Source organism: Canis lupus, chromosome 26 (assembly GCF_003254725.2).
Source record: "Canis lupus dingo isolate Sandy chromosome 26, ASM325472v2, whole genome shotgun sequence".
In the NCBI taxonomy this organism is placed as follows: Eukaryota; Metazoa; Chordata; class Mammalia; order Carnivora; family Canidae; genus Canis; species Canis lupus.
In genome coordinates, this window is record NC_064268.1 from 22755759 (window position 1) to 22777762 (window position 22004).

General features: G+C 46.9%; 1 protein-coding gene across 4 annotated transcripts in view; it reads left to right on the forward strand.

Moving 5' to 3' along the window:
- Positions 1-3542, forward strand: part of KREMEN1 (kringle containing transmembrane protein 1) — a 74649-nt gene extending 71107 nt beyond the window's left edge. For 2 of the 4 annotated variants that reach the window (XM_049102124.1, XM_049102126.1), the window contains one exon: positions 863-3530. In XM_049102124.1, the coding sequence (XP_048958081.1) occupies positions 863-898 (36 nt within the window). In that variant the 3' untranslated portion in view covers positions 899-3530. Of the gene's footprint in view, positions 1-862 lie in introns of all 4 variants that reach the window. The other 2 variants (XM_049102122.1, XM_049102123.1) reach the window with 2 other exon arrangements.
- Positions 3543-22004: the final 18462 nt, after the last annotated feature.

Below are 22004 nucleotides of genomic sequence, written 5' to 3' on the forward strand. Positions count from 1 at the left end.
GCAGAGGGCGAGGAGCCAGTTAGGAGGCTGGGAGAGATGCAGAGGGCCTGGCTGTGGAGAGAGAAGAGGCCTCCGGTGAGAGACAGCACGCCACACGCATGGGCCAGGGCCTTGGGCTCACACCGCAGCTCCACTACTTACCACGTGAGCTGGGGCGAGGGACCCAGCCCTGTGTACCTACTTTCTCACCTGTCGGCCAGGGATATAGTATGTACCTCATAGAGTTGGGATGACTTACTATAGTATATTTACAGAAAATAGTAGCTGTTCCCTGTCATTCTAGAATGGAGGGTGGGGGCGGTTAAGAACAAGGATGATGCTCAAGGATTCTGACTGGGGACTGAGGGGAGGAGAGAGGGTTCAGTTTTTGAGGTAAAGATTATATGTGACACCAGATGTGAGAGAAAGCATGCTGGGTTTTGTCCAGACTAAGCAGTGAGTGCCCTGTAGGACACCGAGGCAGCCTGAGACCCACGGAGGATCAGGCCCAGAGAGCACAGTCCATGGAAACGTGGGCACAGACAACATCCCGGAGTCTGTCTGAGGCCATTCCAGAAGGCTGCTGAGGACAGTGTCTCAGGACACCCTCTGACAGGTGAGGAGGAGCTTGGGCAGGACCAGGGGTGAGGAGGCAAGAGAGGGGACAGCCCCAGACACCCAGCTTTTAACCCAGCTGGTTCAGGCACACACACACTGCTGGTTCTACAAGCCCCAATTCCAAATTCTCCGGAGGGGGTCTGCCAGGTGAGCCAGAAAAAGAGGCATGGGCCAGTGCGACCAGGGAGCATCGTGCAGACACGTCTCTCAAAACATGCCAGGATCACTTGCCTCGGAATCCCTGATGTGCTTGTTCCAAATGCAGGTTCCTGGGCCCCAGAATCCCTGGGAAGCTTCCTGAACGATGCCAGCGCTCACTGAAGTTGGACAGCCGTTTTAATCTGTTTGAGACGTTGGGTCAGCCGTCCCCTTCTCTTTGGGAAGCAACTGCTCACACGCGGACGGCTGCCCCCTCAGCCGCAGGCAGCATATTTGTTACTCAAGTGCAGAGTGGATCACTCAGGGCAGAGAGGGGTAGGGGAGAAGAGGCACAGCACAGCGGGTATTCCAGATACTTCTCCAGAAGGCACATCACCCTGACATGGAGCCGGAGCCCTCCCGTCCCGCCATCCTCCCCCTCGCTGGCATGGGCCCATGCCACCAGCTGCCAGCCCTGACAGCTGCTGCGGCTGTCACGACACGAGCACTCCATAGGGCCAGCTTCACTTGAGTGTTTATCTTCCCCCCGTTCCTGGAAGCTCTTTCCTGAAGGAGATACTGTGGATGGCGGGTGAAAAACAAATGCAGTGACTTTCTTAGAGGCAGGCCGGCCTACACACCGAAATGGATGCAGCCAGAGCAGGCAACTGTCCTGCCTAAGGCAGGCTTGGGGGACAGCCGGCCTGGACTCATCCCGTTGTTCTTCCAAACCTGAGAGATACAGACATTGTCCGACCCGCCAACCCGCCCACCAGGAGCCAGCACCAGGGCAGCATCAGCTCCTCCTCTGTCAGACAATCAAAGGCTCCCCTTCCTGTGGAGACGAAAAGGGCTGGACAAGAGCGACCTTGTCTCCAAGTGTGGAAGTCACATGATCGTCTCCTCTCCCCACTGGGCTGTGTGTGCCTGAAACTACAGTCTCTGGGACCCAGAACTGGGAGGCTTTTGTTCCTCTGTGGCGGGGTCGGGTCCCCATAGGGGATTGTTTTTGCTTGGTTGAAAGGGACACTTTGGGGATAGAATATTTCGACCTCAAGAAGCAGCAACATTTGCTTGTAGCTGGAAGTCTGCATTTCTGGTCTCCAGCTGTTGTCTGGAGCCACTAGGCCCCAGCAGAATGGAACTGTGCCTGGCAACCGGGGGCAGGCGGCACCAGGCTGGGCTGGCCAGGCACCAGCCCGTGTCCAGGAGGCCCGTGTCCAGGACAGCCCGCAGCAAGGACGCTGGTGGCCCCCCTCCCGGGGGTGGTCACTGGGCTCCAGAATCAACCTGCTAGCAGCCTGATGACTGGGCTGGAGGATGGCTCCACAGAGAAGCACTTAGGGGGAAAGGAGATCCAAGCTTACTGTCCAGAGTTAACTCCTCAGGGGAAAATCAGAAAGGGCTGTGAGAGCCAAGGCTTTTGCAACTGAGGAGCTTCAGATTTCACGAATTTCACTCTCAGGGATGTTTGCCATGGTCCCCGTTCAAACGAGGCCACTGAACGTTGGAAAACTTACTAGGGGCCTGCTACTTTGCACGCTGGTGGTGTGAATATGTTTAATGAACACGCGTTAGCTGCTAGCACCAAAGATAAAGTCGGATCAAGGGCACTCAAACCTCAGATTTGGCCCAGTATGGGGCAGCTTTTTGATGGGCCTGGAGTGAGCTGAGGAAAGAGCTTTCCAATGTGTAAGGATAATAATAATGATGGTGGTGATGATCATAAAAATGATAGCCAGAGGGGATCCCTGGGTGGCTCAGCAGTTTGGCGCCTGCCTTCGGCCCAGGGCGTGATCCTGGAGACCCGGGATGGAGTCCCCGCATCAGGCTTCCTGCATGGGGCCTGCTTCTCTTCTGCCTGTGTCTCTGCCTCTCTCTCTATCTGTCTCTCATGAATAAATAAATAAAATCTTTAAAAAAAAAAAAAAAGGAAAAGAAAAAAAGATAGCCAGACACTGTGCCTAGCACTTGACAGACAAAATAGAATTAACTCATCTTTGGGACAAGCCAACCTGTGAACCAGAAGGTGCTCGGCCCAGTGGAGGCCAGAGCCCACATCTGCTGGCTCCGAACCAGGGCCCCTTACTCCAGTCGCACTGCAGGCTTCTTGTACCCAGACAGGGGCCTGGGCTCTGAGGGACCCCCTGTGGCCTCCAAGTATCTCCCCATCGTGAGTGTCACCTCCAGAGAGCCCAGGGATAGTACAGATCAATTTGCCCAGAGCGAGGAAGGCATCAGACCTACACTTTTTTACCTATCTGACGTCACAGACCCCTTTGACAATCTGATGAGTGTTATCAAGCCCCACCTCCCCCCCCCCCCAGTCCTCCCACCCAGCTACAAAAATCTGCATAGAAAATCTGGAGATTCCAGGAATACACCCCTCCTGCAAAACCCTTCCATGGGCTTCAGGTTTAGAATTACTCCATCAAACCATAGGCAAGTTTACCTAAAAGTTAAAATTAGACTGAAAGAGGACAGACAACAAGAGTAATAATAACAATGGACATACTTTCCTGATCACTTATTAGTGTCCAGCAACCTTTTCTGCCAAATAATAACTATTTTAGGCTTTGGAGGCCATGGGGTCTCTGGCCTCTGACACAACTACTCAACTCCACCTGCGCTGGTGGGGAGGCCTCTGCTTGCCAGAACCACAGCCGCTCTGCTGGGATCCTCAAGGATCCCATCCTGCCCATCCGGGAACTGTCTGCACAGTTCCATGAGTGGCGGGGACTGGTCATAAGCCCACGAGGAAGCAGCCACAGACAGATGTCATATAAATAAATGGCGGCTTATGTTCTTTTTAAAAGACTTCTTAAAAATTTATTTATTTATTCATGAGAAACACAGAGAGGCAGAGACACAGGCAGAGGGAGAAGTAGGCCCCCTGCGGGGAGCCCGATGTGGGACTCAATCCCAGGACCCCGAGATCACGCCCTAAGCCAAAGGCAGATGCTCAACCACTGAGCCACCCAGGTGCCCAGCACCTTGTGTTCTGACAAAACCTAATTTATGGACCTGAAACTTGAATTGTATATAACTTCCATGTCACCAAATATTCTTTCAATTCCCCCTCCCCCAAATTAAAAACTGTAAAAGCCAGTCTTAGCCCATAGGCCCTACAAAGCAGGTGGGAAGCCTACAGGCCGTAGTTTGCTGCCGCCTGCACGATGCTGGGCACTTTCCATATGTCTGATTTCGCGCTGATGACAACGGTGTGGATTAGGCCTTGTTTTTACCCACCTTTGTCACATGAGACCACTGAGGCTCGGAGAGGTTAAATAACTCCTTGAAGAAGCACAGGAGCGGCGCCTGGGTGGCTCAGCGGTTGAGCATCTGCCTTCGGCTCAGGGCGATTCCGGAGTCCTGGGATCGAGTCCCCCATCAGGCTTCCTGCACGGAGCCTGCTTCTCCCTCTGCCCATGTCTCTGCCTCTCTGTGTGTCTCATGAATAAACAAAATCTTTAAAAAAAAAAAATAAATAAAAGAAGCACGGGAGTTGGGACTTGAATCCACCCCAAAACTACCTGCTTGCCTGAGACGGCTGAGTTTGAAACTGTGGAGAAAGGGAAGAGGAAGTGGCTGGTGGAGCAGAAGGGGGGACTCTCATGCACGCAGCCCTCTGGGCCCTGGGAGTAGAAGGGGGAGTCAGAGGGGGCCCCCTCCTCTGGCATCTTTGCTCAAGTGCGCTCTGCACTGCAGGGGAGGGCGCTGGTTTCCTGAGCCGGTGCTCCAGGGACAGGGCCCTCAGCCCCAGGGGTAGCTGGTGACCGGCACATTGCTTTGCGCCTCCCAGGTTCTCTTCATTATAACCAATTTTCCAGGCTCAGCAATTTTCTGAGCTGGAACCATCGGCCAGACTTGCAGCCAAATGCTTGGCTAAAATCCCTTCCCCTTCCCCTGCAGGGAGCCCTCCTCTGGGCAGGACTGCCTTTCCCCGCGGTCCCGTGAGGCGGGCAAGGCCAGCCCTTCTGCCTGCCGCCTTGCTTGGCCGCAAGTTCCTATCCTCACCTCAGAGCAAAGGGGGAGACAGAATTTGTTTGACTTTGTCCGACTCCCTGCCTTCCCAGCTGACTGTCAGCCCTGGGGAAACCGACTGCAAAGGGCAGCCGCTTCCCTGGAGCTCTGCACCGTTTTTCCAGGCCAGCCTGTTATCTGCAACTTGGGCCCAAGGCTTTGGAAGACTCTGCTCTAGAAACACATGCCTGCCGGGGTGTTGCGGGCGTGAGGGGGGACAGGCACCGGCAGCTGGGGCTGAGGACCGTGGCAGCTCGAGGGTTGACGTCACACCCTGGCGCAGGTAACTGTGGCCAAGCGACCTGGCTTCACTTTGGAAGACATGATTCCCCATCAGAGGAACGTTAAGACCCTGAGCTCCAGACTGAGGGGATCTGGCTTCAGTTTGGGCTCCATGGTCACGAGTGCCCACATGTCATACAAGTTACTTTACTTTTGTAACCTCAGTTTACTCATCTAGAAAATAGGTATGGGGCACCTGGGTGGCTCAGTGGTTGAGCATCTGCCTTCTGCTCAGGTCATGATCCCTGGGTCCTGGGATCGCATCCCTCATCGGGCTCCCTGCATGGAGCCTGCTTCTCCCTCTGCCTGTGTCTGGGCCTCTCTCTCTGTCTCTCATGAATAAATAAAAAAAATCTTTAAAAATAAATAAATAAAAGAAAATAGGTATGACAGTAGTTTCTCATAGGGTTGTTGTGAAGCTTTCATAAAATAAGAAGGGTCAAGCAGTCAGCTCTGCCACCAGCATCCTAACGATTTTTATCAGTGAGCTAAGGGTGGCGATCCTCCTACCCACAGAGGTCTGGCCGGGAGGCAACATGTCAAGGGCCTGGCCTGGCATCCTGACCCTGCAAATGGGAGCTAAATCCCATGGTTCTCAAACCAGATCTCATGGAGACCACCAAGGGCACAGGGGCTTTGGGGGCCCCCTGCCTTTGAGATTGAGAACCCTGTTCATCAAACTCCAAAAACACAACACCCCGGGTAAGCCAGTTCTCTCTTCAGAAAATAATTCCTGACCTATTTCCTTTAAGGAGCTGGTTTTCCTCCATCCCTGCGATATGTAGCCCTATTTTATAAAAGTATCTGCCCTTCATCTTTTCAGGGACATATCTGTGGGGGTAAAAATAACCTTCTCTGCTGGCTTCATGCCTGGACTGGATTTCCTGATGTGTGGCTTCAGGGCAGGTACAAATACAGACTTTGGATGTGATCCTCGTCCCCTCCTGGCCCCAGGTGGGCAAACAGGCAGGCGGAGCCCCGGGCCCAGCTCGCAGGGGGAAGGCGCAGAAGGGCTGCGAGCAGCCCGCAGCCCCCGCCTCCCGCGCCCCGCGCAGCCTTGCTCGCCAGCGCCGCCCAGTGGCAAGACCGCAGAGCTGCCGAGGAAGGGGGTCCCGGAACCGCCGCTTCCACGCAACCTCCTGGTCATTAGCCCTGGACCCTCGCTCACCGCGACACCCAGAAGCTCTGCGGTTTGCTAACGGTGCGGGAAGGGGAGTCCTCTGGGCCTTGACCCCACAGAACCCACAACAGGGAGATCTTTATTTAAGAGCATCTTTCCCCCTGCTTATTAAAGGAACCAATTACATCAGGCGGAAGTGAAGCTGCCCCACGCCCCCCGGGACCGCTTCCCAAGACACTTGCTGATGCAGGGCGCCCCGCAGAGCCTTCTCCCCGGGGTCAGCGGGACACTCGGCCCCCAAGCCGAAAGGTCCTTCTCTTTGTTAAATACAAAAATAAACGTCCCCAGCCCCCCTGGGCTACTTGCAGTACAAATGTCTATGCCTTTGGAAAGAGAAAAAAGAAAGATGCTTGCAAGTTCTCTCTGAGCAGATGGGCGCCAAGGCAGTAATTAACCCTCAGCAATTGGGGTGTCTGATCTTCTGCCAACGGGTCTGCAGCAGGTTGGGGGCGTGGCTGGTGTGGGCTTCTGCTATAACTTTGTGTTTGATGCGCCTTTGAGTGAAATGCGCTCTGGAGAGGATGCTGGCTGCATCTTTAAAATTCTAAACTAGGCGCTGGGGACCCCCACCCCCACCCAGCACCCCCGGCACCCGCTCTAGGTGAAGGATTGTGAGCAGCCACGGCATTCAAGCCGCTCAGGGCAAGACCCCTGGTGGTGGGTGTGCACCCACGGCCTGGAGCAGGGAGGCCCACCAGCGGGTTAACATTTGCTGAAGTCCCATCAATGGTGAACATTTATTAAATGCCTAAGGACCAGGCTCCCTGCTAAGCTTTGCACAGAGCATATTATTTCATTTGATCTTCCCAAAAGCCCCTGGGGTGGGTGTATGGTCGTATTCGCCTTTTACAGATAAGAAAATTGGGTCTCAGAGAAATAAAGTCTCTTGCTATTATCATTTAATCCCAGCTGAATAGACAGTCTTCTTCATATAAAATGTGTCCCTTGCCCAAGGTCATCAAGCTTGTGAGTCACTGAGAAGCTGGGATGGAAACCCCGGGCTTTGCAACTTCAAAGTCACATCCGCCCATCGCTGACCATTTGTGTTTGCAAACACAAATGACAATTATCACTTTGCAGACTTCCAGAAGCACTGCCCAGCTCACAGGCCTAAGCTCTGACAGTTCAGTACAAAGATTATGGTCAGGGCTCCCCTTGGGTGTAGACAGAGACTGAGAGAGTTGTCAGACTCCCATCACGAGAGGCTAGGGGGACTAAGAGGATCAGCCCCTTCCATCTTTCCAACGAGGAAACTGAGGCCCAGAGGGGAATTCATACACAAGATGCCACCATGACTTTGCCCACAGGCAGCATCTCTTCCATGGCTGCATGGATCTTTCTGGAAAAAATGGAGCCAGTGGCAAGAACCGGACTGGGAATATGGGTAGAAAGCTGATCTTCCTGGTGTGCTTTCTAGGCCCTCACTCTGAAAGGAGGGCATGGTGCAGTTTCTAAGGGTGTTTCTTGCTTATGCAAAGGCATCCGTGGACTGCTTTCATCTTTAGCTCTACCATCTTGCGGATTCAAGTCACCCTTTTATCACAGACAGGCAGGTGAGGGAATGGAGTGTGGGTAGAGGGTCTCCTGGAGATTTTAGGGGTGTGGTCTAGGAGTGTACTCCTTCATTGTATTTCACTTCTTCCCACATCCCATTGCCATGACCAGTCACATGGGCTCACCTGGATACAAGGGCCTCTGGGAAGTGTACTCTCCCTGTGAGCCAGGAGGCATGGGAAATGAAGTTGGTAAATCCATGGCATTGTCTCTGACACAATATTCAAAAATCATAGTCTTGGGGTGCCTGGCTGGCTCAGTTGGTAGAGCATGCCATTCTTGATCTTGGGGTTGTGAGTTCAAACCCCACACGGGGCCTGGAGCCTACTTTAAAAAAAGTTTACAGTTATGTCAGGGCCTGAAATACCTCAAGATCAGAGGGAAGTCCAGTGTGTGTGTTGCTCAGCACATGTGAAGAGCAATAGAGAGTGAGGCTGGAGAGGTTGGCTAGGCCACTGTGAGGAACACTAGTGAAAGGGGAAGAGATTACTTATTTGTAGTCAGGCCCCATGAGGCTCAAGATCCTGATGTCAGTTCAGCCATGGCAGGAGAAGGACAAGATGGTGCCAGAGCAAGATGCAAAATCTTCCAGATGAGTGTCAAGGGAAACCTAGTATCCCTGAAAACATCAAGGGGAAGCCACACCAGCCAGGAGTCCTCGCCGGCTCTCAAAGAGGATGTAAACTGGGAAATGCAAATAAAGAACAGAGAAGAGAAGCAAACAAGGGTTCTGGAGCATTCTAAGACACAGGGACTGGTGCCAGCAGAGCCTGCTTCACAGGTGTGCTACTTCTGCAGTCACAGAGGGCCCTGTGTTCAGAAGGGGCCCATGCTTGGCTCTGCTGTCACCATCTTGAAATTCTTTTTTTTCCCCCAGAACAATCTCAAGGGTTTTTTTTCCCATTTATTTAAATTTTAATTCTAATATACTTAACATACAGTGTTATATTTGTTTCAGGTATAGAGTATATACCTGAAAAAAAAAGATTTTTTTTTTAAGATTTTATTTATTTATTCATGAGAGACACACAGAGAGAGGCAGAGACACAGGCAGAGGGAGAAGCAGGCTCCATGCAGGGAGCCCGATGTGGGACTCGATCCCAGGACTCCGGGATCCCAGGACTCCGGGATCCCGCCCTGGGCCGAAAGCAGATGCTCAGCCGCTGAGCCACCCAGGTGTCCCATGACTCAGCAGTTCTATACATTACTCAGTGCTCATCATGGTGAGTGTACTCCTAATCCCCTCCACCTATTTCACACACCCCCGCCCCGCCACCTCCCCCCTGGTAACCATCACTTTGTTCTCTATAGTTAAGGGTCTATTTTTTTTTTGGTTTGTCTCTTTTTTAGTTTGTTTTGTTTTGTAAATTCCACACGTAAGTGAAATCATATGGTATTTGTGTTTCTCTGACTAACTTATTTTGCTTAGTGTAATATTCTCTAGCCACATCCATGTTGTTGCAAATGGCAAGATTTCATTCTTTTTTGTGGCTGAAAAATATTTCATTGCATATGTATACCACATCTTCTTTAGCCGTTCATCTATTGATGGACACTCGGGCTACTTACCTAATTTGGCTATTGTAAATAATGCTGCAATAAACATAGGGGTGCATATATCTTTTCAAATTCGTGTTTTCGTATTCTTTGGGTAAATAGTAGTGGAATTGCAGGATCATATGGTAATTCTATTCTTAGTCTTTTGAGGAACCTCCATACTGTTTTCCACAGTGACTGCACCAGTTTGTATTCCCACTAACACTGCACACCTCCACCAATATTTATTGTTTCATGTAGTTTTGATTTTAGCCATTGTGACAGGTGTGAGGTGATATCTCATTGTGATGCCACCTTGAAATTCTTAAAAAATTTCAAAGAAGGAGCCTCACATTTTCATTTTTGCCTTGAACACTGTAAATTATATAGCCAACCCTATGTCCAGAGATACCAGTACTGGTTTTAGATGACTCTGCCTCCAGGGCAGGAGGTGCTGCTAACATGGGCTACTTTCCAGCCTGATGGGACAGCAAGGCAACAGGAACTGGATCTGAGGTAAAATGGGTTAGGGTGTTCAGCTCCAGAGTGTCTTGCTCCTTAATGTTCCCAGGTATAAATATTCAGAAGGGTCTGGTTTCAGGTTCCACTTGCTCAGGGAGCCAGATAGGGAGAAAACAGATGCTTTCTGGTAAGAGATTTTTCAAAAAGAGAGAATGATGAGCTCAGAAAAAGGCATAATGTTGAGGATGACAGATAAGTAGATGAAATCTAGGAGCTCAAATAGGAAAATGAGGCATTAGATTCAAGTGAGAGGGAGGGGGAGATATGAGGTTCCTCCGAATCTTAGAAGTCTTTACTTTCTTTTTTTTTTTTTTTAAGATTTTATTCACTTATTAATGAGAGACACACAGAGAGAGAGAGAGAGAGGTGGAGACACAGGCAGAGGGAGAAGCAGGCTCCATGCAGGGAGCCTGACATGGGACTTGATCCCAGGTCTCCAGGATCAGGCCCTGGGCTGAAGCGCCAAACCGCTGAGCCACCTGGGCTGCCCAAAAAGTCTTTACTTTCATATACAGATGTTCAAGAGGCCTGTACATTTTAAAAAATAGTGCTGATGTTGGAGACATTACAAAAGCAGGAAATAAAATGGAAATGGCTATGGGTAGTGGTGATGGGGATCCTCTTGAAATTAAAGAGGGGTTCAGGTATAGCTGGCAAGCTGATGGGAGCAGCTCTCCACTGCATTAGCTAGAAAAGGCCACACCTAACAGAAAAAGGAAACATGCACAGTGAGCTCAACTTCGTTACAGAGAAGAAGAGTGATTAGTAATAATACCTTGCTATCATTTGTTCAGCTCCTATTGTGTCGGGCACTGTGCTACACACATATTAGTTATCCCTGCTGTATAACAAATTGTCCCAAAATTTAACAGCTTAAAACAATGATAATTTATTATCTACCATTTCTCTGGGTCAAGATTCAGGAACAGGGGATCCCTGGGTGGTTCAGCGATTTGGCACCTGCCTTTGGCCCAGGGCACAATCCTGGGGTCCCAGGATCGAGTCCCAAGTCGGGCTCCCAGCATGGAACCTGCTTCTCCCTCTGCCTGTGTCTCTGCCTCTCTCTCTCTCTCTATGTCTATCATAAATAAATAAATAAAATCTTTAAAAAAAAGATTCAGGAACAGCTTAGCTAAGTGGTTCTGGCTGAGGGTCTCCTGTGAGGTTATAATCAAGATGTCAAGCAGGGAGGCACTCATCTGAAGGCTTGACTGGGGCTGGATGATCCATGTCCAAGATGTCTCACTCATCTAGCTGGTAAGTTGGTGCTGACTGCTGAGGCCTCAGTTTCTCACCCCTTGAACCTCTCTATGGGGCTCCTCAATCCATGGTAGCTGGCTACCCCTGGAGCAGGTGATGCAAGAGAGAAGAAGATGAAAGTTTCAATGTCTTTTATGATGTAGCCTCAGAAATCACACTTCATCATTTCCACAATATCCTATTGGTACAGAAGTCAGTTCTATTCAGTGTGGGAAGCAACCACAAGAAGACATAAATACCAGGAGGTGGGGATCATTGGTGGCCAGGAGGTGAGGGTCATGCCGGGTACCACAGCAGATTACTTACATTATCTCATTTAATCATCACAACAGAGTTGGTAATAATATTTTCCCCAACTCAGAGGAAAAAAGGTTTATTTAATATCAAATAACTAATAAATAGCAGAGTTGGGATTTGAACCCAGCTGTCCCTTGGATATATCTGAACTCTGTGGTGAGCAGCAGTGATGTAAGCAAGGACCAACCGAAATGTTCACAAAATCTTGTTAGACACGACTCCAAGTAGCAAGATGCATTTCTCTCCTCTGGAGAGTCCTGAAGGAATGAGTCATCTTCTCCCCAGCCACCTCAGGGGTCATGAGGAGCTTTAGGCTTGGGAGGACAAAAAGTAGGAGGCAGGGAAAGGTACTACCTCTTTCTAGTCCCTCCTCATTTCTCTCCAAGATGAAGGGTTGCTAATCCAAATGAGTCTGAGCCCAGAACAGTGACTGGATTGAGTTTACTCGTGGTCAGGGTCACTTTTAGAAGATCTTTCATACACAGGCACACACACACACACACACACACACACACTCTTTCTCTCTCTCTCTCTCCACACATACACACCACATGCATGCACACAACCACATGTGCATAAGGATATGCACACACATGCTCACACTGTCATACACACATGCATACCACACAGTGCTTGTGTGACATATACATGCACACACATACCACACACTCTCCTCTTAGGCTTTCTGGCCCTGAATGACCAAATGATTCGTTGTTGTTTTTTTTCCCATAGATATTTATTGAGCGCCTACTTTATGCCTGGCATGGTGCTGGGTGCAAGGGACACAGTGGCATTAATAGACATGGTCTCTCCTGGCTAATGCAATAAGTCAAGAAAAGGAAGTGAGGTGCCTGGGTGGCTCAGTCGGTTAAACATCTGCCTTTGGTTCAAGTCATGATCTCAGGGTCCTGGGATCAAGCCCTGAGTTGGGCTTCCTGCTTTTCCCTCTCCCTCTTCCCCCCCCACTTGTGTTTTATCTCTCTCTCTCTCAAATAAATAATAATAAATAAAACCTTTAAAAAAGAAAAGAGAAGAAAAGGAAGTAAAACATATACAAAGTGGGAGGGAAGAAATAAAATTGTCTTTGTTTACTGATGACATGATTATCAATGAATAAACTTCCAGGAGTAATATGTGATTATAAAAAGGTTGCAGGACAAATTAATCCCTTTCTTATATACCAGCAATGAACAAGTGGAACTTGAAATTTTAAAAATGTATACCATTTATATTAGCACCCCTCAAAATGAAATATTTAGATATAAATCTAAAAAAATGTACAAGATCTGTATGAAGTAAACTACAAAACTCTGCTGAGCAAAATCAAAGAAGAGCTATGTAAATGGAGAGCTATTCCATGTTAATGGACAGGAAGAGTCGGTGTTGTCAATATGTCAGTTCTCCCCAACTTGATCTATATTCAGTACAATCCCAACCAAAATCTTAGCAAGTTATTCTGTGGATATGGACAAACAAACTCTTAAGTTTATATGGAGAGGCAAAAGACCTAGAATAGCCAACACAATAATGAAAAAGAATAGAGTTGAAAACTGACACTATCCAATCCCAAGATTTACTATAAAACTACAATAATCAAGACTGTGTGGTATTGGTAAAAGAATAGACAAATAGATCAATGGAACAGAATAGAAGGCCCAGAAATAGACCCCCATAATTATAGTAATATAATTTGTTCTTTAACAAAAGAGTGAAGGCTCAATGGAGCAAAGATAGTCTTTTCAACAAATGGTGCTGTAACAACTGGACATCCACATTAAAAAAAAAATCTAGGCACAGATCTTACACCCATCACAAAAATTAACTCAAAATGGATGACAGATCTAATGTAAAATGAAAAATTATACTAAAAAAAAACCTATAAAACTCCTAAAAGATAACTTAGGAGAAAATCTACATGACCTTGTGTATGGTGATAATTGTTTTAGATACAACAACAAAGAATGACAGAAGTCATTGATAAGCTGGACTTCACTAAAATTAAAAACTTCTGCTAAAGACAATGTCAAGAGAATGAGAAGACAAGCTACTTACTGGAAAAAATATTTGCAAAAAATAAATTTGATAAAGGACTATTATTGAGAATATACAAAGATGGGGTGCCTGGGTGGCTCAGCGGTTGAGCGTCTGCCTTTGGGTCAGGTCGTGATCCTGGGGTCCCGGGATCAAGTCCCACATAGGGCTCCCTGCATGGAGCCTGCTTCTCCCTCTGCCTGTATCTCTGCCTCTCTCTGTGTCTCTCATGAATAAATAAATAGAATCTTAAAAAAAAAAAGAAAAGAAAATATACAAAGAACTCTTAAAACAATAAGAGAACAAACAACCTGATTTTTTTTAAAAAGTGACACACACACAAACATGGGGATCCCTGGGTGGCGCAGCAGTTTAGCGCCTGCTTTTGGCCCAGGGCGCGATCCTGGCAGACCCGGGATCGAATCCTACGTCGGGCTCTCGGTGCATGGAGCCTGCTTCTCCCTCTGCCTGTGTCTCTGCCTCTCTCTCTCTCTCTCATAAATAAATAAATAAAATCTTAAAAAAAAAAAAGTGGCCAAAGACCTTAACATACACCTCACCAAAGAAGATATGCTAATTGCAAATAAACATTTGAAAAATGCTCCGTATCATATGTCCTCAGAGAAATGCAAATTAAAACAACCGTGAGATACCACCATATACCTATTAGAATGGAACACTGCCAACACCAAATGCTGGTGAGGATGTGGAGCAATAGGAACTTTCATTCATTGCTGGTGGGAATGCCAAATGGTACAACCTCTTTGGAAGGCAGCTTCTTACAAAATCAAACATACCCTTACCGTATGATCTAGCAATCATTCTCCTTGGTATTTACCAAAAGGAGTTGAATATGTATGTCCACACAAACCCCTGAACATGAATATTTATAGTAGCTTTATTCATAATGGTAAAAAATTCGGACATACCCAAGATATCCTTCAGTAGGTGAATGGATAAATAAACAGTGGTATATCCAGACAATGGAATATTATTCAGCACTAAAAAGAAATAAACCATCAAGCCATGAAAAGATGTGGAGGTAACTGAAATGCATATTATTAAGTGAAAGGAGCCAATTTGAAAAGGCGACATACTGTATGATTCCAATAATGTGACATTCTTAAAAAGGCAAAACTGGGATCCCTGGGTGGCGCAGCGGTTTGGCTCCTGCCTTTGGCCCAGGGCGCGATCCTGGAGACCCGGGATCGAATCCCACGTCGGGCTCCCGGTGCATGGAGCCTGCTTCTCCCTCTGCCTATGTCTCTGCTCCCCCCCCTCTCTCTGTGTGACTATCATAAATAAATAAAGAAAAAAATATTTAAAAAAAAAAAAAAAAGGCAAAACTATGGAGGGCAGCCTGGTGGCGTAGCGCTTTAGTGCCACCTGCAGCCAAGTGTGTGATCCTGGGGACCCGGGATGGAGTTCCACTTCGGGCTCCCTGCGTGGAGCCTGCTTCTCCCTCTGCCTGTGTCTCTGTCTCTCTCTGTCTCTCTCTCTCTCTGAATAAATAAATAAAAATCTTTTTTTTTAATAAATAAAAATCTTAAAAAAAAACTATGGAGACAGCAAAAAGCAGTGGTTGCCAATTTAGGAGGAAGGAGGAATGAATAAGCAGATCAAAGAAAACAGGATACAGTCAACAAAACTAAAAGACAACCTACAGAATGGGAGAAGATATTTGCAAATGACATATCAGATAAAGGGCTAGTTTCCAAGATCTATAAAGAGCTTATTAAACTCAACACCAAAGAAACAAACAATCCAATCATGAAATGGGCAAAAGACATGAAGAGAAATCTCACAGAGGAAGACATAGACATGGCCAACATGCACATGAGAAAATGCTCTGCATCACTTGCCATCAGGGAAATACAAATCAAAACCACAATGAGATACCACCTCACACCAGTGAGAATGGGGAAAATTAACAAGGCAGGAAACAACAAATGTTGGAGAGGATGCGGAGAAAAGGGAACCCTCATACACTGTTGGTGGGAATGTGAACTGGTGTAGCCACTCTGGAAAACTGTGTGGAGGTTCCTCAAAGAGTTAAAAATAGACCTGCCCTACGACCCAGCAATTGCACTATTGGGGATTTACCCCAAAGATACAGATGCAGTGAAACGCCGGGACACCTGCACCCCGATGTTTATAGCAGCAATGGCCACGATAGCCAAACTGTGGAAGGAGCCTCGGTGTCCAACGAAAGATGAGTGGATAAAGAAGATGTGGTTTATGTATACAATGGAATATTACTCAGCTATTAGAAATGACAAATACCCACCATTTGCTTCAACGTGGATGGAACTGGAGGGTATTATGCTGAGTGAAGTAAGTCAGTCGGAGAAGGACAAACGTTATATGTTCTCATCCATGTGAGGAATATAAATAATAGTGAAAGGGAATATAAGGGAAGGGAGAAGAAATGTGTGGGAAATATCAGAAAGGGAGACAGAACGTAAAGACTGCTAACTCTGGGAAACGAACTAGGGGTGGTAGAAGGGGAGGAGGGCGGGGGGTGGGAGTGAATGGGTGACGGGCACTGGGGGTTATTCTGTATGTTAATAAATTGAACACCAATAAAAAATTAAAAAAAAAAAGAAAACAGGAAAAATAGTCTATATGATACTATGATGGTGGATACATGTCATTACACATTTGCCCAAACCCACAGAATATACACCACCAAGAGGGAACCCTATTGTAAACTACGGACTTTGTGGAATAATGATGTGTCAGTATAGGTTCATCAGTTGGAACAGATGTCCTGCTCTGCAGGATGGTGGTGATGGAGAAGGCCACGCATGTTGATGATGGGGCAGGGGGTCAATGGGAAATCCCTGTACCTTCCTTTCAATTTTGCTGTGAACCTACAACTGCACTTCATGTTCATAAAGCCAGTGGTCAGGCACCCTGAGTAGAGCCACCTTCTGGGTGTCCCTGCTCCTCCAATCACATCTGCTGCACTCGCTCACCCCTTCCATTCAGCGTTGGGCACAGGCACGGGAGGCCCCCTAGACCTGGAGCCTGAGCCTTGGACTCTGGCCAGTTTGCCCGAGGGCCACATTATGGAATCGCTCATTACCTTAGTTAATGATAACATGTATTGTACAACCTGCCAAAGTTATAGACGCCCATCCCTTCTTGATTCTTTGAGTCACAGTGAGATAGAACTTTCCAGAAATCAAGAGACCAAGATCAAAGTGTTTTTACTGTTCTTTCTTGCTCTGCCCTAGACTGTGTTAAGCAGCTTGTGGATATGACTCTTTCTGCTTCTGCTTGTGGTGGGATTTCTTTGCACGGGCAATGCAGGACTCTGCAGTGATGAAACTCAGCAAGGCCCAGCTCTATGGGCACAACTGGTGGTGACTTCAAAGGACAGAGGGGACATCTTCATTACCGCTCCTCAGATAGAATCAGTGGGCTCAGCATAACCCTCGGACTCGCGTGAGGCAGGTCACAACTTTCTTAGCTCATCTGGGACCCCCGGAGGTGAGTCCCTCTTTGCTCTCTCATCAAAACAGCGCACAGCAAGCCACCAACGCTGGGGCGGAAGGAGGGAGTTCCCACAGGAATTCAGCCCTGGTTGCAATATGTTTTATCATCTGGAAGGCCACAGAAAGCCTTGTGTGGCTTCCTTAGGATCAGTGGTCACAGTTGTTTAATCCCAGAGAAGGCTTGTCACCCGGTGACATCAAAGTGCAGTGCCGGCTCTTCCGAGAGGTCCCAACACCAAGTTGCCTATTGATTTTCTTTTTGTTAATGTTTTTGTGCATTTAACTAACTGGGACCTCCCTGGAAGCAGGGTTTGAGCATTCCTGGAGCTCTCAGCCAGACACCAGCCCTGAGACCTACAGCCCCATGATGACTTCAACCACAGGACCATGGGCAGCAGGAGCACCCAGCAGAAGATGAGGATGGTGGACGATGCCAGGTTGGGGGGTGCCTTTGATGGGTGGTCACATAAGTGCATGTGAGAGAGCCCTGGGACCCACAGATAGCACATTGGGACCACCCCTCTATAGACCATGCCTACCTAAGTTACCTCTGGTTCCAGATGTAAATGCCAGGGCCACATAATTTAAAGTTACAGTCCAGAAAGTCTGCCCATCAGAGCTAGACCCATGACATCTACCCATGGGCCCCTGCCACACTTTGGTAATAGCCTTGCATTAAATCCTGCACAGTTAGCTCTCTTGAAAGTCTGGCCCTGACTGATACCAGTGTCCTATCTATGCTACCAAGATCTCTTGGCTAAGCTACTAGATGGAGAGTATCACTGGCTTGATTCTCCCAGAGACCAAGGTCCCTGGATTCCCATGCTTGTCCCAGAGCCAGCTACACATTAGAGGCCCCACAATACTGGTTGGGGGCATGAATGAGTCCACACAGAGACATAAGCAGGCCCACTCTGGGTTTTTGCACAGGGCATGGTATCCAATGCCTGTGACAAGGGTCAGCCCTCCTGGGATGCCCCACTCCCCCCATACCCTGGACTCCCTAGGCCAGCAGGAGAGACTCAAAATGAGATTCAGGGTGGACTGGCTGAACTCGGGGAGGAGAAGGGGCAGTCTGGCAAGTCTGGAGGGGAACAGGCCGGAAGAGGAGGCCCTTCCCAGAGGAGAGATGGTGAGAGATGAAGGGGAAAGGAGGGGAACAGGCCGGAAGAGGAGGCCCTTCCCAGAGGAGAGATGGTGAGAGATGAAGGGGAAAGAGTGGGCATAGGGGAGTACAGAAGTCTCAGAGGTCCAGGCAGCAGGAGCTTTTGAAACACATGTGCATGCAACAAACACACCCAATATCCAAGGAGAACCCACTGAGGATACCCAGGACCCCAGGGAGTATTTTGCTAAGTCCAGAAGGGAGGACATGACATCGATTACAAGAACCCATGTTCACCCTGTGGATATGTCCCTAGATGTGGCCTCCTCAGGGTTGTGTCCTATGTCTGTGTCCCCTTGGCTGTATTTCTATGCTGTGTCATATAGTTGTGACCTTGTGACAGACACCCTTCTGGAACTAGAGAAGCCAGGACGCTAGTATACAGTGCCTATACCCCCACATAAGTGTGCACAGAATCCAGTGTGACTGTGTGGTTCATTAGTAGCCCAGTCACTATGTCAAGGCTTGGGCCCCCAGCAGGGTGGAAATTGAAACTTGGGCACCAGTCCAGCCTAGCAGAGAGGACTTGTGAGGGGGGAAACCAGGGAGGCAGGTATTGGGGGCCAAAATATAAACAGGCCCAGGGCCAAGGTGACATTGAACCTACATCCCCTCCTAGACCTTTCCTTGCCATAGCCAGGTGTTTGCCCCCAGGCCCTGGACAGCCCATCCCTGTACAGCCTTTCTTAGCCTTCACCATGGCTGAGAAATACTCATGCGATTTCTGTAACAACACCTGACCTACTCTTCATTGCCTGGACTGGCTTAGGGTTTCTCCACACTCAGCCTAATTGACATTTATACAACTCCCTACCCCACAGCAGCAGAATGCATATCTCTGCAAGAGCACATAGAGAGTTTACCAAGATAGACCATATTCTGGGCCAGAAAACAAATCTCAGTGAATTTTAAAAAGATAACTTCTACCTTAAGAAACTAGAGGAAGAAGAGGAAGAAGAGGAGGAGATTAGTGAGACCCAATGTAAGTAGAAAAAAGATGTGGAAATCAAATAAATGAAAAACAGAAAAACAGTAGAGAAAAATCACTGAACCAAATCTGGTTCTTGGAGAATAACAATAAATTGATTAACCTTTAGCCAGATTGGGGGCACCTGGGTGGCTCAGTGGTTGAGTATCTGCCTTTGGCTCAGGTCATGATCTCAGGGTCCTGGGAGTCCCACATCAGGCTCCCTGCAGGGAGCCTGCTTCTCCCTCTGCCTGTGTCTCTGCCTCTCTCTGTGTCTCTCATGAATAGACGGGTGAAATCTTAAAAAAAAAATTAACTATTATTTACAATAGCATAAAATAGTAAATATTTAGAGATAAATACAATAAAAAGTGTTAAACATTGTTGTGAGAAATTTTAAATCTCTATAAGTGGAAAGGTATACCATGTCCATGGGTTGAAAGACTCAATATTACCAAGATGTTAACTCCCACTAAATCAATCTATAGATTTCAACATAAACCTAGTCAAAATCCCAGCGGGCTTTTTTTGTAGAAATCGACAAACTGATCTAAAATTTATATGGAAATGCCAAGGAGTTAGAATAGTCAAAACAACTTTTTTTTAAAAAAAAGAACAAACTCAGAGGACTTAAATTCCTGGTCTCAAGACTTATTTTAAATCTATGGTATTAAGACAGTGTAGCACTGGTATAAAAATAGACAACTAGCTTAATGGAACAGAATAAAGAGTCTAGAAAAAGATCCATATATTCATATAGTCAATTGATTTTTTTAAAGGTACAAAGGCATTTTTGCAGAGAAGGACAATATTTTCAACATATGGTACTGAAACAATTATAGTATGCCGAATGGTACCCCCTCTTTGAAGATATGTCCACATTCTAATTCCTGGAACCTGTGAATATTAACTTATTTGGGGAGAAAAATAGCCTTTGCAGATGTAATTAAGTTAAAGATCCTGAAATGAGAAGACTATCCTGGATTGTCGGCATGGGCCCTAAATCTGATGACAAGTATTTTTATAACAGACACACAGAGGAGAGGCACACAAGGGGAAGGTGGTGTGAACTCAGAGGCACAGCTGGGAATGAGAGTGATGTGGCCACAACCCAAGGAATGCTGAGTGGCCATTAGTAGCTAGAAGACATGAGGAATGGATTTTCCTATAGTTCCCAGAAGGAGCATGACTCTGCTAGCACCTTGATTTCAGACTTCTAAACTCCAGAACTGTACTGTTAAAGGATAAATTTCTATTGTTTTTAGCCACCGAGTTATGTGGTAATTTGTCTTGGCATCTTTGGGAAGTGAATACAGACATCCATATGGAATTTTCAAAAAAGAATTTTGATCCACACCTTGCATTACATATGAAAACTAACTCAAAAATTACCTAAATGTAAAACCTAAAACTATAAAACTTCTAGAAGAAAACATCAGGGAAAAAAGATTTTTCCAACCTTGGGTTAGGCAAAGATTTTTAAGATATGACACCAAAAGCACAATCCACATCAAATATCAATAAGCTAAACTTCACCAAAATTGGGAACATCTCCTTCCCAAAAGACAACATTAAGAGAATGAAAAGTCAAGTCACAGAATAAAACAAAATATCTTTTTAAGTTTATTTATTTGAGAGAAAGAGAGCACAAACAGGGGGAGGGGCAGAGGGAGAGGGAGCAGCAGGTTCCCCGCTGAGCAGAGAGCCCAATGCCAGACTCAATCCCAGGACCCCGGGATTATAACCTGAGTCAAAGGCAGATGGTTAACTGAGCCACCGAGGCGCCCCTAAAAGAAAACATTTGAAAATCACAGATCTTATAAAAGACTTGTATCCAGAATATATAAAGAACTCCCAAAACACAACATGGAAATAAGCAACTCAGTTAAAAAGCGTATGTGGGAATGGGGCAAACAATATGAACAAACATTTTACCAAAAAAAAAAAAAATCTATTTAAGAATGGCAAATAAGCACATGAAAAGGACCTCAATACCATAAGTCATTAGGAAAATGTAAATTAAAACAACATGAGGCTACTACACACACATTAGAATGACTAAATTTTTTTAAATTTTTGTTTAAAGATTTTTTATTATTTATTTAATTAATTAGCTTTTTTAAAAAGATTTTATTTTCTTATTTGAAAGAGAGTGCGCAAGCAGGAGGAGCAGCAGACAGAGGGAGAGGGAGAATTAGGCTCCCCGCTGAGCAGAAAGCCCCATGTAGGGCTCCATCCCAGGATCCTGGGATCATGACCTGAGCCAAAGGCAGACACTTAACCAACTGAGCCACCCAGGCACCCCTATTTTCTTTATTTTTAAAGATGTTATTTATTATTTATTAATTTATTAATTTATTAATTTATTTATTTGAGAGAGAGTGAGAGAGCACGAGTTGGGGGTTGGGGGGCAGAGGGAGATGGAGAAGCTGACTCCCCACTGAGCAGGGAGCCAGATGTGGGGCTCGATCCCAGGATCTTGAGATCACGACCTAAGTTGAAGATAGACTTTCAACCGACTGAGCCACCCAAGTGCTCCTAAAGATATTTTATTTTTATTTTTAAGTAATCTCTATACCCAACATGGGCTCAAACCCACACCCAAGATCAAGAGTCACGTATCCCACCAACTGACCAGCCAGGTACCCCTAGAATGGCTAAAATTAATGACTGACAATATCAGCTGTTGGTGAAGATGAGGAGCAATTGTAGCTCTCATAGACTGTTTTATAACCATTCTGGAAAACAACTTGGCAGTTCCTTTAAAAGTTCACAAAATCCTTCTCTATGACCCAGCAATTCCACACCTGGAATTGCTCTGCCCAAGAGAAATGAAAATTCACGTCCACATAAACACTTGCATGCAAATGCTCATAGCAGCTTTATTCATGAGAGCCCCAAACTGGAAGCCACCATCTCTGTCATCAACAGGTGAATGGATAAACGAGCTGT